Raw genomic sequence first — 16,025 nt, 5'->3', positions numbered from 1 at the left:
ATTATGGTAATTGCAACACTGCGTTAACGCAGCACACATTGAGAAAGCTGTTGAAATTAGTCATGTGACTCACCGAGAGGTCCCGGATTGGCCTCCGCGGCTTCATTGTGCATGAGAGAGTCGAGTGTACGAGGGGACATTGGGAACAAGTCACTTGTGTTGCCAGAGTTAGTCCTGCAAAAGAAAGGCAGCGCGCATTAGATTTGACACACAAGCTACAAAGGAACAACTTCTATCATTACATATAGGCTACATGATTTAGAAAGATCTGAATGTTAATTCACCACATCATGAGTTAACCTTCACTCCAATATTTACATCATAAACACAACTTGCCAAAACGCACACTCTAAGTCACACACGTGAGCATCACTTGCGTAATAGTTCACCCAAAAATGAAACCTGGTTTTCCAAACCTGAATGACTTTTACAGTGAAAAATATATTTTGAGAAGTGTCTGGGGTTTGGGTTTGGAACCACATTAGGGTGAGCAAATTATGGAATTCGCATTTTAAGGTGAACTATACCTTTAAGAGATTTTAAACACAACCGATTGTGAAAATGTATATTACTACATAGTTGACATGCTGTGATGTAATGTGAATATGGAGTCATAGTTGTTGCTCGTCCACTTTTGATTCCTTCTCACCATAGCCATAAAAGCTACTGTACTGACATTACAGTTTTTTGCCATTCATGTTTGCAAAAAAAATTAAAAAGTATTTGTGAGAATACATGGCTACTTTAGAATGGTCATTGATAGAGGAACATGCTTTATGCTTTTTAGTATTTAACAGTTACCTGAATTTCCTGAATAAATACTGGCATACTATATAACATGGCCTAGACCTCAACTATGGTGTTCTGCTCAGCTACCCATTAAATCATTAAGTCTTAACCTGGGGAATGATTTACCAGAGGGCAAAGTTCACCCATGCCTATTTGTTAACACTCCAAACAGTTCAAATGGGCAGTTTGTTTTGGTAAAGCTGCATTTCTACACCATTTCCTGCTTGTGTTGAGACAGGAGATTCTGTACTAAAAACACTAGCAGAGGTGCAGAAGTCTGATCCAACGGCAATGGAAAAGGCAAGAGTTTATACTTGTGGGTAAGTGGTCATGAACTCACGAATGATACATCAAACTAATCAAATGATACAAATGTGTCAAACTGTAGTATTTTAAGATTACTCGAGACATTGTTGATCATGTCTAGTGTGTCAGGTTGATAGTAAATGAAACCAGGCTTTGTTGATTTCATGGGATCAATACTTGATGTTTGTATTTATTTGCTATCTAGAGAAGATCTCAAACAAAAGTGATATACGAAAACACACTTTTTTTCACTCTAATTTTGGTTTAACCAGTGTAATACAAAACAGTAGATGGAAAATTTCACATCAAATGTTTTGGCTTTGATGCATCTATATACCTGTCCTGAGTTACAGGCTGCCCAAGAACAATATTTTTACTCTTAAAAAACATTAGGCACATAATATATATATATATATATATATATATATATATATATAAACAGCTACATTCTCCTCATTCAAGTAAAAGGAAAGCTATAAGAGTTGTTGGGGAGCTTTACAGTAGTTTTGCAGAGCACTAAATCGTTGTAGCCTTATTAGACTTTGTAAGTGTTTTCCCTGAAACACTTTCTCATGCCAATACCATTACCAGGACCAATCTGGAGCGGCCCAAGATAAAAGAGCACTTTGATAAGATTGCCAATAAAAGTTTAAGCCAAGAATTTGTTTTTATTCCTGGATCACCAAAAACCCTGACTACCTTACAGCATCCCAAGCAAACACGTTTATTAACATCTCCAAATTTTACACTTCATTTGTTCGGATTTTGGCTGCTTCTTTAACCTGGAGTCTAGCAAAATGTGAATTTGTTCAAAAAATTATGTGAATAAACTGCTGCTGAGCTCAAAAGAGTGCAGATAATATTTTTCCAGATGCTGAGGTTTGGTAAGCTTAGCCCAGTTCGCTATCGGCAAAAAGTCTCTCTCCATTGACAGCCATTCAGAAGTAGCAGTGTATTCGAAACCAACTTTTTTTTAGTAAGCAAAACATAAATCACTAACTATATAATTATTGTTAAACAATATGATAAAACTGCATATCTCCAGATGGTCCTGCAGCAACAGAGCCACAGATATTATTATATTATAGACCTCACTGGTTAAAAAATACAGTGTGATGAGTGTATAAACAGTGACAACAGTTATGAGTGGATGTGCTAGATCTAGAGAGGTCATTTGTGTGGCTGTTGCGCAGTATTCTTGTCTTCTCTCTCCCCCTATCTTGCCGCATCCAGTTTGGCCAATGCCTCCCAGGAGGCCGTTCTCAACGTCTATCAACAGCCTCCCCAATATTTTGGGTTGAAATAGTGTTTTTATCATATTTGGGACACTGCTTCCTCACCCTAAAAAGGGCCATAATGACGGTCAAGTGTGACACGAGTCTCGGTTTTTATCAGAAAAATTTACGCCACATTGTCTGAATACATTTTCTGTCTTTTCTCAGTCTAGAAGGCACCAAATTCAAAAATAATTTCACATTTCTACTGCATAAATGACCCAGTTTAAATACAAAGCTTAATGCTAAATCACTGAAGTTACCCTTTAACATATTAAGGGACCAAAACATTTATACATCACATAAAATGCAACAATCCATTCATTTTCACAGGGGGGAAAAAGAGAAAACCGGAGAATGGGGAAAAGAAATGAACATGGTAGAGAAGGTAAACACCTTTTTTTCCCTTAAGTGTGAAAAGAAAATGAATCATGATTAATCGTATTCAAAATAAAAGTTTGTGTTTACATAAGATGCGTGTGTGTACGGTGTATAATTATTATGTATATATAAATACACACATGCATGCATATATTTAAGAAATGTTTTATATATTTGATATATATATATATATATATATATATATATATATATATATATATATACACATATACATACACACAGTATATACATGCAAATATTTCTCAAATATATACACATGCATGTGTGTGTATTTATATATACACATAATAATTATACACAGTACACACACGCATACTTTTATTTTGGATGCGATTAATCACGATTATTTTTTCCCAAGCACTAATAAAAATCCCTTGTCTACAGAAGAACTAGTTCACCAACACAAAACTGAGATTCAGAGACATGAACAACTGCCTTTGAACTTTTACAAAAGTTCCAGTGACATCCAGACCTCTTGTTATAAAGGGATGAAGTGAGTAAACAGAAACCCTTGGTCAAGCTCTAGAGATGTTAAAAGGAATGATCTATGTTAGCAGATGACTACAGGAGTGTGAACAAACGTTCACGTCTCTCACACACACACATAGAGCAGCTCCCTAGTGCCTACCCAGGGAAGCCGTTCCCAAGCAGCTCACTGTCCGGGAAGTCCATGAAGACAGAAGGACACCTATGGAGAGAGGTCAGTTTATAGCCTGCCTAACACTCACACACACAAACGCGTACATACATGACCTCCAGCATATCCAACCCCTCTTCAAAGACAGAAAGCATTTGTGATTCAAGCAAGACTGAGTTTGAAGCAGCTTTTATTCCATCCAAATGCTTTTCTTGTAGCCAAGCATGCCTAATATGGCATGTACAGTTTGATGTATTACAGTTTATATACCATTAACCATTGTTCTCATCATCTTAAAGTCAACATGAAAAAAACATTCAAAAATCTGGTGTTGTTTCAGAGGCAGAGCAAGTTATATTTTGAAAATCTAATATAAATATATTAATATGAAAGATTACAAAAGACAAAAAAATTTGGAATAATCTGCATGGAAATACAAGGAATTGTTCAAAATATTGGTCAGGAACATATATTAAGGTAAATAGCGTCAATTTTTATTTCATGGTGGATATTTATTTCTACATTTCGAATTTGAGATTCAGATGTTTTTTTTTTTTTTTTTTTTTTTATGTATTCAATTTAAAAACTCTGGCAACAAAGTGTTTACCCAACAGTTCAGTTATGTGTGTGTAATACATGTAAATGACAAAAGTAGGCCTGAACCTCTTTTAATTAGCTGTATTGTTGATCATGTGCTTTTTAAAGCATGGTTTCTCTCTCTCTCTCTCTCTGTCTTCTTGTGCAAGAGTGTGGTTTAAAGGATGGTGTGAAGGGTCCTTGGAGGATTCAGTAGTGGCTACATCCCTGATCCATGTCGTAAAGAATACTGAGATTTTGCATGTGCTCCTGCCTGAAGAGTCACCAGAGATTTCAAAGTTTACAAGAGGACAGAGAGAGAAAACTGAGACTACAGCAAGATCAATCATTCACACACATACTGAGGTGAGGAAGAAAGGAAAGCTACTTACGGGGTGACACAGATGAACTTGGTCTTCAGGTAGGGCTGAATTACTGAAAGAACAACAATCGCTGAGTTAAGCAGAGTGAATAGGATTCTTTGATTTTATTGTACCAATGTCAAAGTCTTCACTGTCACTTTTGATCAATTTAATGCGTCTTTGCTGTATAACAGTATTCATTTCTATACAAAAAAATCATATACTACCATTAAAAAAAGTGATGCTTTTGCATTCTCTCTTCTCTTATTCTTATACAATTTCCTCAGAAGGAGAACGTTTCTGGTAAACCACACCTTTTTGGTGCACTTCCAATACAAAAATAGTCTCCAAGATAAATGAGAATGAAATAAGAGACACTTTGCCAAGCAACAGACAGATGTTATTCTAAGCCAGAATGAATTCTATTCCCGCAAAGCACACTCACCACATCCAGAGTCAGGGAATTCAGTCTCGGGCTGGGCCTCTGGGCGGCAGTACTTGCCAAACGCCTCCTCTTTGGGGATATCGGGGTAGAGGTAGACCAGCGGCGAGACGAGGATGTTGGTGGCATCCATGATCTTGTAGCCCATGATGATCTCAGCGAAAGACATGCTGTTGAGCTGCTGCTTAGTGTACGGTTCGACTGACTGGATCTGGGTCTTACCTGCACATACATACAGAAGCACAAATGCTTCATATATATATTTCAACTACGGTTGTCACGACACAAAAATAAAATAAAGTATTATAAATAACAGTATAAAACTTGACTTGGTACCAAAGAACTGACACATCATGTACATGGAAATGCATTCACCATTGATGTCCTTCTCAACCCAGGTGAAGGTAATTCCTCCCTCTTTGCTGCTTTCACTGAAGCGCAGCAGGAATGTCCCGGGAGGCTTTGGGCTCAGGATTGCCCTCTCTCTTTCTTTACTGATGAAGCCCATAATATACCTGATACACACAAGAGCTTGATGTAACCACCCAAGCAAGCAGTGATTGATATAATGAACTATAAATACCCCACGGATGCACATAAGTGCAGCAGGAGTTCTCACCCTTCATTCCATAGAGCCAAAATATATTTCTTCACTAGGTCAATAATGTTGTCTAGCCACACCCAGAATGAGAAACCTTTTCCTGCCATGTTCTCCTGCAAATCACAAACATAAACAGAAAAACAATGTTTACGAAAATCTGATAAGAAACTAGATCAGCTGGTCTGATTTGCACTAAAATTAACACAGGACAATGAACAAAGAAACATACTTTGCAGAACTTGGCCCAAGTGATTTGGCAACCGGAGTAGTTTACACACGGACCTACACAAATTCAGAAATGTACAATTAAACAGATATATACAATTTGAATGAAAATATATGCAGCACAGCTGTTTTCAACATTGCTAATAATAATAAATGTTTCTTGATCATAAAATCAGCATATCAGAATAATTTCTGAAGGATCATGTGATACTGAAGACTGGACTAATGATTCAGTAGAATAAATTACTTTAAATTATTTTCAATTGTAATATTTCACAATATTACTATTTTACTGTATTTATGATCAAATAAATGCACCCTTGGTGAGCAGAAGACTTTTCCTTCAAAAACCTAAAAAAAATCTTGCAGACCCCAAACTTTTGAGCCGTAGTGCATGTTCACAGGCACATTTCAGCAATTTAAAATCATGTGATCAATGATACAGAAACCACTGATCAGTACTGAAAATGTTTGTATTTTCCTTTTTTTATATATATTTTTTTATGACAAATTATATTATAAGCATAACAATTTGAGAGAAACGTTTATCTTTTTTGTCAAAATCCTCCAACATATTTATTTATTGTTTATTTCCAGGTTAAAAAAAAAAAAAAAAAACCTCCACTGTATATAAAATAACACACACACATACCCAAAAGTTTCTCTGCAAGTGTGGTGAGCTGTTCAATGGTAAGTCCTCTTTTGGTCGTGGATGAAAATTGCCAGCTGAGCACCTCAGCCACCTGATCCCACGTTCCCACTGGAGGTTTGGTGAAGAAATTCACATTCTGTGAAAAAAAGAAAAGGATTCTTAGTAGCTTACACTGAATAAGCTCTTGTGCTAACAGTAAGTATGTCTTTCTGTGGATCCATTTCAAACCTTGGGATGGTTGGTCAGCATGTTGTACCACAGGATGGATGCCCATGCATTTGGCATTTGACAGATATTAGAAATGACCACCACTGGGAGAGAATGTGTCTGAACAGAGATGAAGACATTTATTTATAATTTAGAATAACAAATCCTGATATTTTGTGTACAGCACGCTCTGTTAGAAATCTGATTAATGCAAATAGAGACCTGAGTTTGAATAATTATTAATCAAACAGAGCTGAACTGCTTAATTATCTCGTTTAATTAACCTGCTGTGTGTGTCGGTATTTTACGTGACCCTGTTGTGTCCATCCACAGAAAAATAATGGTTTTGCGTGTGTACTCTTATCAGCTCACAATAGGCATCTAGGCAGCGCTGTGTGCAGTTATGGATTTAATAAGTGACAGATTACCCAAGGACACGCTGCCTGGTTACATATTCATCTCCTCCTACTGCTAGTACCATGACAACAGCCTATTACAATAACCTTATTGGCTTTCAACACGCAAGTAGCAGTGTGATGAACTTAATCGGTAATAAGGGTTTAATAATATTATCATCTTTGATTTGATATACAGCTCAACAGGATAGCGTCTTTGTGACAGGAATCATGTCACGATAAGACATGTTTGACATTTTATTTTACTCTAAAATCGTGAATGAGTCATTTTTAGATGAACTAATCCATTGCTGCTGCTGCTGCCTGGAGTGTTTGTGTGTAGTTTTTCACCTCAAGGTCGATCTTTAGTCCTTGGTGGTAGACCTCTGTCTCGAATGTGATCAGGTGAAGTTCTTCAGTAACTATCAGAGAGGCCTGTAGTTCAGAGGGCTAAGGTTAGGACTTCATTAAAATGAAATAAAATGAAAACCTATGACATTAATCTAAATATACAAAGCCTTACGTCACTGTTGGTTCGGCCTCCGTTGCCACATCTCTGCTCTCGTAGAGTCTGAAAGACAGAAGAACAAGTCAGGACTACAATGCATTTCAAGCAACATACAGTCAACAGCTGATCTAGTCTTCTTGAAGCTTGTATGGCATATTCAAATTAATTTTGATTAAATTCAAATTAAATTAATGATAAAATTAATGTTGTTGAGGCACTTTTGAGAACCATAAACCATTTATTGGAATGTGAAAATGATTGTCTTGATCAATTTTTACACAAATTATGGCCGCAATTTTGCCCCCAATAAAGTTGTTTGAAAAGTTAGTGTACTCATTTACTAAGAATAAAATAACAGCGTAGAGCTTGAGATGAAAGATGTTCAATGCTGGACATTGTTTGTACACTAATAAGAAACTTTAAGAGTGCTTTAAAGGGATCCCATGGTGTTGAGACTTGTATGGCTTAATATAACATAAATTATGTCTCTTACTGAAATATGTAGTTGAAAACCCATGAAAGATCCACGTTATTTAAAAAATACATTATATATTTGGACAATGGGCGCCGCCATTTTGTTTGCGTTCTAGGTTGATGACGTAGATTGGTTGCACTCAGCAATCAACTGGCTCTACCCGTAGCTATTTTTACCACATCACACCTCAAAACATGTTTCAGAGTTAAACAAAACCAATCAATTGCTTTGTAATTGCATTTAAAACACACGTGCACACAAAAGTGTATCTCTCTCTCTCTCTCTCTCTCTCTCTCGTTTGTTTTTGTGAAATGTGAGGACATTCCATAGGCGTAATGGTTTTTATACCGTACAAACCGTATTTTCTATCCCCTTACACTGCCCCTGCCCCTAAACCTACCCATCACAGGAGACTGTGCAGTTCACTTTCTGTGAAAAAAACCTTGTTCTGTGTGATTTATAAGCATTTTGAAAAGTGAGGACATGGGGAACGTCCTCATATTTCACCCTCTTTTTGTAATACCTATGTCATACCCATGTCATTATACACATTTGTGTCCTGATATTTCACAAAAACATGCCCACCAATAGATCGGCGCGCTCACACACACACATCCACGCACTGCGCGCACGCACACACGCTCAATCAGCTGTAATGTTATACATGAGGTTGACTTGCCTAGTTTGTCACCTGGTTCCGATTCGGCAGGCCAGCACTCTCCCTGGCTGAATCCGAAATCGCCCCCTATACCCTCAAATAGGGCACTATTTGAAGGGACAGCAATTTGTAGTGGTGTCCAAAACCATAGTGGACGTTATGAGTGCACTCATTCAATCCCACATTGCACCGCAATAATGAGTGTACAGCCGATGTACACACAACAGCTGTCCAAATTCACTCACTCGTTTTCATTCACTCATCAAGTGAACTGAATTAGTGGATAATGTAGGGAATAGTGAATGAGGTTTTAGGGGGCGATTTCAGATTCAGCCCCTGTCGTGGATACTGACGATGGCAGCCCATAACACATCTCGATTGAGAACGGAGCTGTCAGATGTGTGTGTGTGAGTGTGTGTCATAGACCGTAAAAAAAAGTTTGTGTTTGTGGGCGGCTGGGCGTGCGCAATCTCGATTGAGACCTGAGATCCTGTCAGATGTATGTATGTGTGTGTGAGCGTGCACGAACGCATCGATTTGTTGGTGTGTAATGTGTGTGTGTGTGAGAGAGCGTTTGTGTGCACATGTGTGTTTGAGTGTTTTAAATGCAATTACAAAGCAATTGATTGGTTTTGTTTAACTCTGAAACATTTTTCGAGTTGTGGTAAAAATAGCTACGGGTAGCACCAGTTGATTGCCGAGTGCAACCATTCTACGTCATCAACCTAGAACGCAAACAAAATGGCGGCGCCTATTGTCCAAATATATAATGGATTTTTTAAATAACGTGGATCTTTCAGGGGTTTTCAACTACATATTTCAGTAAGACACATAATTTATGTTATATTAAGCCATACAAGTCTCAACACCATGGGATCCCTTTAGGGGGATTAACTCTGGTTCAGAGGGCCAAAAGTGTCCACAGTTGAAGAAACACACAAATCCAGCAGAACATACGGTTTTGGAAAAAGATTGGCGTATAAGCTGAGCTTACCAGATGTTTGAATTCTGCTGACAGGCTGCCATTGTTGGATTCCTCCATGTTCATCACCTTAGTGTTGGTGCCAAGGATGTTGAACTTGCGTGAACTGGTGGAAAAGAAGCAGTAATGCAACAACTTGCAAGCAAGATTGAATTTAATTTCACCACATTTCCCTGTGTACAATATAGCTTAATGATAGAAATAAAACTTCTACAAAATAGCTGAAATATTTATTTATAAATATTAAATAAACTAATAATAATACTTTCACTATCCATGAATAATTGCCAAAAAAACTATAAATTGGTCTATAACTACAAATAACCATGTGACAATGGTGAGAAATGGCATCTTTTTTAATCACAGAACTCACCCTCGAATGGCTGCCACGTCACCTGACTCCCTGCAGAACATAGGAGGAAAAAATTTTAATTGGCATGTCGAAATACAACTCTATACAGTAATTTCGTTCTGATGTCATAGACAGGAAGTGGGACGTACTTGTCAATACACACTTTGATTTTCAGCTGGTAATTCAACTCTGGGAATTTCACAAGTAACCTGAAAGAGAGGAGGGGGGAAAGTTCACTATTTGTGTCTAGACTTCCTACCAATATGACTCACCTCTGTGTTTACCCACCTGACTTTGGTGGTGAACTGAACTCCTGTTTTGATGACAAGGGGTCGGTCGGGGTGCATGGGCATACAAGGCTGCCTCTCAACAACAAATGCACTGCAATTAAACAAACGCACAACAGGAAACATTATTGATCAGACCCTGTTTCACTTGATTTTAAAGTTTAAAACATCAGTGGGTGATTTCAAACCTCTTCATAAGGTTGCGGAACAAGTCTACGATCTTCTCCTCCAGAGCAGGACGGTGCTGAATAATTGGATCTCCTTTGTACGAGACCTTCTGTTGAAGCTCCTCCAGTTTCTTGATCTGCTGCCTTATCTGCAACTGTGACTCAGCCAAAGAGGTGATCCTGAAAGACAGATATTGAAAAGAAGGAATCAAAAAAAGGTGGGATTCAAAATTCAAAAGCAGGTTTGTTTGTGGACTGATTGTGTACCATGTCTCTAAGCGGTCCAGGCAGATGTTTGGTGGTCCGCCGATGCAAGCGATCTGCTGTCTCCTCTTCCAGTCAGCCAGTTCTTCATCTGTCAGATTCTTCTGCACAAAGTCCATGGCAGACAGTAGCCCTGCCATCTCAGTCACTATTTGCTGCAAAACAGAGAGCAAACGTTTGAACATTTGACACATTTGTAAAAGTTTCTGGGGCCTCATTTATAAAACTTTGCGTAGGATTTGCGTCAGAAGTGGTGTGCGGATGAAACATAGGACGTGCGTACGCACAGAAATATTCGGATTTATAAAACCGTGCGCACGCACATCCTACACTGTTTTTCCTTAATAAATCACAATCAATTCTAAATGTAGCGCAGCTTTTGCAGCTTCACGTCACGCCCATAGTTGCCCATAAATAGTCCGTGAAACGCCCACAAGTTAATATTCATAATTTGCAAAATCATGGCAAACACAGAGAGGAAATCAAAAAAACGTAACTTCACTCAATGTGAAGTAGAAGTGATCGTTGGCGAGGTGGAAAAGAGGAGAAACATTTTGTTTGGAGGGCACAGTGTGGGCATTACTAATGCCAAAAAGGCACCTGAGTGGCAAAAGGTTGCAGACGCCGTAAATGCTGTAGCCTCACAACCTCGGACCATGGCCGAAATAAAAAATAAATGGTCGGACATCAAAGTCGAGGCAAAAAAGCGTCTAGCGCTCCGTCGCCAGAGTGTGTCTGCCACGGGTGGGGGAAAGGGGACACCGGAGCTGACCGCTCTTGATGAGAGACTGGCGGCAATTATTGGGGAATCCCTATTAATCCCTATCCCTATTATCTACGTGGAAATGGGAAATAGTTCAGTGCAAATGTAATTTCTTGCAGTTTTCTGAATGGTTGAGACATACATCATACGTTATTTTATCAAAAATAAAACAAACTAAAGGCATATGCATGAATACCATGATTCCGTAGCTGATGAATACATTTTTACTATGAAAACAACTTTCCCCAGCGGACATTTCTATCTAATAAATCTATCTATTTATTTATCTATCTATATCTCCCTAATTATCTATCTGTCTATCTAATTGCATCTATATCTGCTCCGCCAGACGGACACATTGAAGAGAATATCAGTTTTGTAGGCTACATTATTTCGTTCTGTTTACCATATTATTTATGAGGATGAATGTTTATTATTATTGCAGAACATATTTCACTTTTCTTTTTACAAATATGTGTTAATTTGCATTTCTGTTGTAATTTTCGTTTGTTTTACACTGCAGATCGATCAAACGGGTGTTCGTGTAGGCTGTTAACTATAAGACTTGCTTTGTGAAGTCTTTTATGTTATTTATGAGAGGCAGTATAGCCATTTCTTTTACACAACGTTCTACAGTTTCACACACTTTCACGTGTTTCTTCCATCTGCCGACGGTGTCGCCATTTCTCATTTCACCCGTTTTTGTGCGTACGCCTGGGTCAGAGCTTGCGTGAAGGACCGTACATTTTCCCGTCAAGTTTCCTTTTTATAAATACCAATTATTGCGTAGAGAGCGGCGTACGCCTTCTTTTGTGCGTACGCAACGTTTAAAAATGAGGCCTCTGATCATTATTTTCAAGATTTCAAAAGTCAACGCTGTATTTTGTGTCTTGTGGTGTGTTCTGGATAGGGATTTACTGTATCTCACCCTCCTTAGCTGATCCAGAGCACTCAGCATCTGCTCCAGCTGAGACATCTTCTGCCTGGTGGCTGCCGCCTGGCTGTTACCATTCAGGTCCTGGGACAACTCTGCACGGTGACATAGATTTTAAGTGATTTTATCAGTGATTAAGGCTAGTTAAGAGATTTTGGACATAATGTGCTCATCATACCTCCAGCACTCTTAAGAGTTTTGTAATTGAAGTCAAAGTCATCTTGCAGATTTTCCAACATTTTCATCTTCTGCTCCATGTCCTGTATAGAAAGAGTAAGGCAGCTGAATGAGTGAGAGGTTGGACCCCATAAGGGACAAAACATGAGACCCTCATTTTGTGCTCAGGGCAATATGTTGTTTTCAAACTGGGGCAACAAGGGGGGGCTAGAGGGTTCCTGGAATATGTCAGAGTGAAGAAATTAAGAAAAAATGCACTGTGGTGAATAAAAAAAATACAGGATCAACTTAATAGAAAATACATTTTTCCAGAGAATATAAATCAGGTTGTATACATCAAAATATTTAAATGCCTTGTCATTTTAGGAAGGGAATCCCTTGCAAGGGATTATCATATTTGAAAGTCTGTTTGATAACCCCTTTGCAAAATTATACTTATACAATGATGTTAGACAAGATTTGTGTGTTCAAAACAGCACCTTTTGGACAGATGATAAAGGGATGTATGTGTAATTCCAATTGTGAACAAAACAAACCAATGATTTTTAATTAAAGTTTGATTTTATGTACCAACCTGTACTCTTTTCCTGATGTCCTGCAGGTTGTGTTCTAGTATTTGCTGTTTTTCTGTCACCACAGTGCCTGTGGGATGGGCAACCTGGCCATCCTACAGAAGAGAAAGAAATTGGAGAAACAGAAATCTGAATATGCCCTTACAAAGCAGAATCCATTTCCAAGCACTTTATGTATACTATTACTGTGTCTGGGACCTGGGACCTGAAAACTGGTCTGGTGGAAGAAAAAAAAAACATGGATACTGTGTGTATTTTAATTATGAATTTATTCATAAAATTAAATCCAGATGGAACAAATTTTCACTCTTTGTACAGAGAAATGTATTTACCATAGAAGCTCAAAAAATTTGAAATGTCACCCATGAGTAAATACACCATTCCCCTGTGCATGTTTAAGAGTGCATGTGTCTACCTGCTGTACAGTGGTGGCCGTCTGCAACAGACGCTGCTCTTCCCACAGGCAGCGGGCCACGATGCGGGCGATCTCCATGGGCTTTTCCAGATACTTGCTCTGCAGGTGCTGTTTGATGCGCCGCAGGTTGTGTTGGTACAGGACGTTGTTCTCCTGCAGGAAGCGGCTGTACTGCTGATCAATCTCACCCAGCAGGTTATGGAACACAAGCGTTGCGTGAGACTCCTTGTTGGCTGCATACGCCCTGTGGCGGACAGAAGAAAATGGCTCATGTGATAGGTAAAGCACAGCTTCCTCCATTCCATTCATGCACTTGAAAATTAGACTTGCCATTATCTATAGAATACGCAACATTATCTAGTACGGTATGTTCCAGTAAAAAAAAAAAAAAAAAAAAAACCTGGGTTATATTGCAGCTCGATAACCCACTGCAAAAGTAAGTCTTCTGAAGCATGTACGACTTCAAACTAGGGTTCTGGTTAGTGGACGGCCAATACAGCTTTAATGTATTTGTATATATATATATATCATTACAATCCTATGCTGACCAAAGCTTTATTCAGACATTTGTATTTGTCTTAATGCTAAAAACCTGTCAAACTGCAAAAATGGAAGAATAGTGAGTATTTTGAAAGTCCTGTGTAGTCTTGCGCAGATGTGACAGTGTAGCTTGCCATCATCATCAGACACATGATCTCACTTGTTTTGCTGTTATTTAGCAAAAATTCCAAACTACTGACCTCATCCAGCAAAAAAGAAACACGTCATCACTCTATCATTTACGCATTAGCAATAGCAAGGAATTCAAAAAGATCAGGAATGATAAAATCCTACAAACAAAAAAGCAATACTTTTGCCAAGCAGATATAGATATAAAATATCTAACAGCTTGTTCAGTTGCTTTAGCTTTTGCCAATTTAACATTTTCCTGAATAATATTCAGTTATGTGCCTAAGAAAAGCAATATGAATAAAATGTTATATCACGGTTCGAAAATTGATGTTAAGCTATTGGTATTTGTTGTGATGCAGTTATTTGCTGGAAATGAGATGAAAACTGAATATATATTAAATAGCCATGTGGTAATATGGTAATTTTTTTATCCAGTAAATTAAATACTTAAATGGGTGCTGATGTGCAAAAACTAAAACAGGTAGGATTATTTATAACAAATAAATAAGGTTGGAATCAGTGCATATTTAATTACTCTCATGTTAATAACATAAAACAGGTGTCCGTCTACTCTGGTATAAAAGCTACATTAAAATCTATTGGTTCTCTATTGTCCCATCATACCACCCAGCCACATATGTGCCACACTTATTTTAGCTACTCTTTGACAACTGCAAATTTAATGAGATCACGTAACGGATGAGGACTGTTTATCTACAACAGTTGGTTTACAAGCACAACAACCGCCACCAGTCTTTGACCTGACGCTATAATGTGCTTTTATAAATAAATTACTTCCTTCATTATACAACTGAGGTTTGCCCCTTTGTGCGTTCAAACAAACAATCCATTCAGAAAGTTCTACGACACTGCCAGTAATGACATAAACTAAACATGCCGAGCGCTTTTTGTATTGTTGTGTGTTTACTTCAATAAATAAAGAAATAGAGTGCATGAGATGGCCATGTGAAGGACAATGACTTTTGACTTTAACTAGAAATATTCGGTTTAGAAAAATTCTAAAGAAAGAGAAAACATTATTAATCTATTAAAATAAAGTTTCCAGTTTCCCAACTGGAGGGTGACAGAACCGTTTTGAGGGGGTTGTGAAATGTGTAGTCAAAGAAACAACAACAACAAAAGTAATTCTAAATGTTTTTCTGATGTGAGGCTTTTATTTTAAAAGATGTGCGTGAATGCTGTTGACTCTTCTGTCAGACGCAGTTTATAAGTAAAGCGTACCGGAGAAAAACTCATTGCCCTGATTCAGTGTATGCGGTCAAATTAAATGTTATCAGGCTATATGTCAGAATGATTATTCGAACATTATTTTCGAAAATTGTTACAAAATAAAGTTTCTCACTTCAGAAAAAAGATCTTTCCTGTCCTGGTAAGTCATGAAATGACCAAAAAGTACCAATAAATTACGTAAATGGTAAGTCGTGTGTTAGGTGGGAAGCACTATTTACCATAGAAACTAGTTTCCATAACCTTAACCCAAAATACCACTTTTTGATGTTTTATAAACAAATTTCGGGAGGAGCACATTCAGGAAATTAAAACTGTTAAGTGGAGCAGACCCAGATAATTAAACCTAATTGAACACAAGAGGAGCTCATTAAAAAAATCAACGATAGGAGGTGTATATAGACAGCCGATTTACCTTCCTGTCGTTGACTGTTTCTTAGCATCCCTCCACCACCCCTTCTCCTCACTTAATTAAACTCACATAAGACATCAAATTAATATATGTAGTCTAGTTCTAGACTATTCCATCACGGGGGGGTACTCTGGGTTCGGGCAAAATTCCCCCGGACAGCACGCCAAATACGCATAATATTTACTCTATTTAATTTGATGTAAGTGTGAACTCGTGAAATGCTATTTCCTGCATTTGTGATGACTGTGGTGGCTCATACCAACTTATTAAA

General features: G+C 37.9%; 1 protein-coding gene across 9 annotated transcripts in view; it reads right to left on the bottom strand.

Moving 5' to 3' along the window:
- Window positions 1-16,025, bottom strand: part of stat3 (signal transducer and activator of transcription 3 (acute-phase response factor)) — a 39,536-nt gene that overhangs the window by 1,439 nt on the left and 22,072 nt on the right. For 4 of the 9 annotated variants that reach the window (XM_079828887.1, XM_079828886.1, XM_079828889.1 and 1 more), the window contains exons 3-23: window positions 13,423-13,666; window positions 13,010-13,102; window positions 12,437-12,518; window positions 12,253-12,353; window positions 10,565-10,716; window positions 10,319-10,477; window positions 10,132-10,224; window positions 9,993-10,052; window positions 9,865-9,894; window positions 9,504-9,597; window positions 7,392-7,439; window positions 7,220-7,303; window positions 6,495-6,593; window positions 6,267-6,402; window positions 5,619-5,671; window positions 5,408-5,502; window positions 5,164-5,303; window positions 4,792-5,010; window positions 4,377-4,419; window positions 3,400-3,459; window positions 74-174 (exon numbers count right to left, since the gene is read on the bottom strand). In XM_079828887.1, the coding sequence (XP_079685013.1) occupies window positions 74-174; window positions 3,400-3,459; window positions 4,377-4,419; window positions 4,792-5,010; window positions 5,164-5,303; window positions 5,408-5,502; window positions 5,619-5,671; window positions 6,267-6,402; window positions 6,495-6,593; window positions 7,220-7,303; window positions 7,392-7,439; window positions 9,504-9,597; window positions 9,865-9,894; window positions 9,993-10,052; window positions 10,132-10,224; window positions 10,319-10,477; window positions 10,565-10,716; window positions 12,253-12,353; window positions 12,437-12,518; window positions 13,010-13,102; window positions 13,423-13,666 (2,186 nt within the window). Of the gene's footprint in view, window positions 1-73; window positions 175-3,399; window positions 3,460-3,582; window positions 4,259-4,376; window positions 4,420-4,791; window positions 5,011-5,163; window positions 5,304-5,407; window positions 5,503-5,618; window positions 5,672-6,266; window positions 6,403-6,494; window positions 6,594-7,219; window positions 7,304-7,391; window positions 7,440-9,503; window positions 9,598-9,864; window positions 9,895-9,992; window positions 10,053-10,131; window positions 10,225-10,318; window positions 10,478-10,564; window positions 10,717-12,252; window positions 12,354-12,436; window positions 12,519-13,009; window positions 13,103-13,422; window positions 13,667-16,025 lie in introns of those variants that run through there. The other 5 variants (XM_079828891.1, XM_079828890.1, XM_079828892.1 and 2 more) reach the window with 3 other exon arrangements.

This window comes from Gobio gobio (assembly GCF_949357685.1).
Source record: "Gobio gobio genome assembly, chromosome: 1".
Lineage (NCBI taxonomy): Eukaryota > Metazoa > Chordata > Actinopteri > Cypriniformes > Gobionidae > Gobio > Gobio gobio.
Note: the sequence above shows the minus strand (reverse complement) of the source record. Positions and strands in the feature narration are given on the sequence as shown.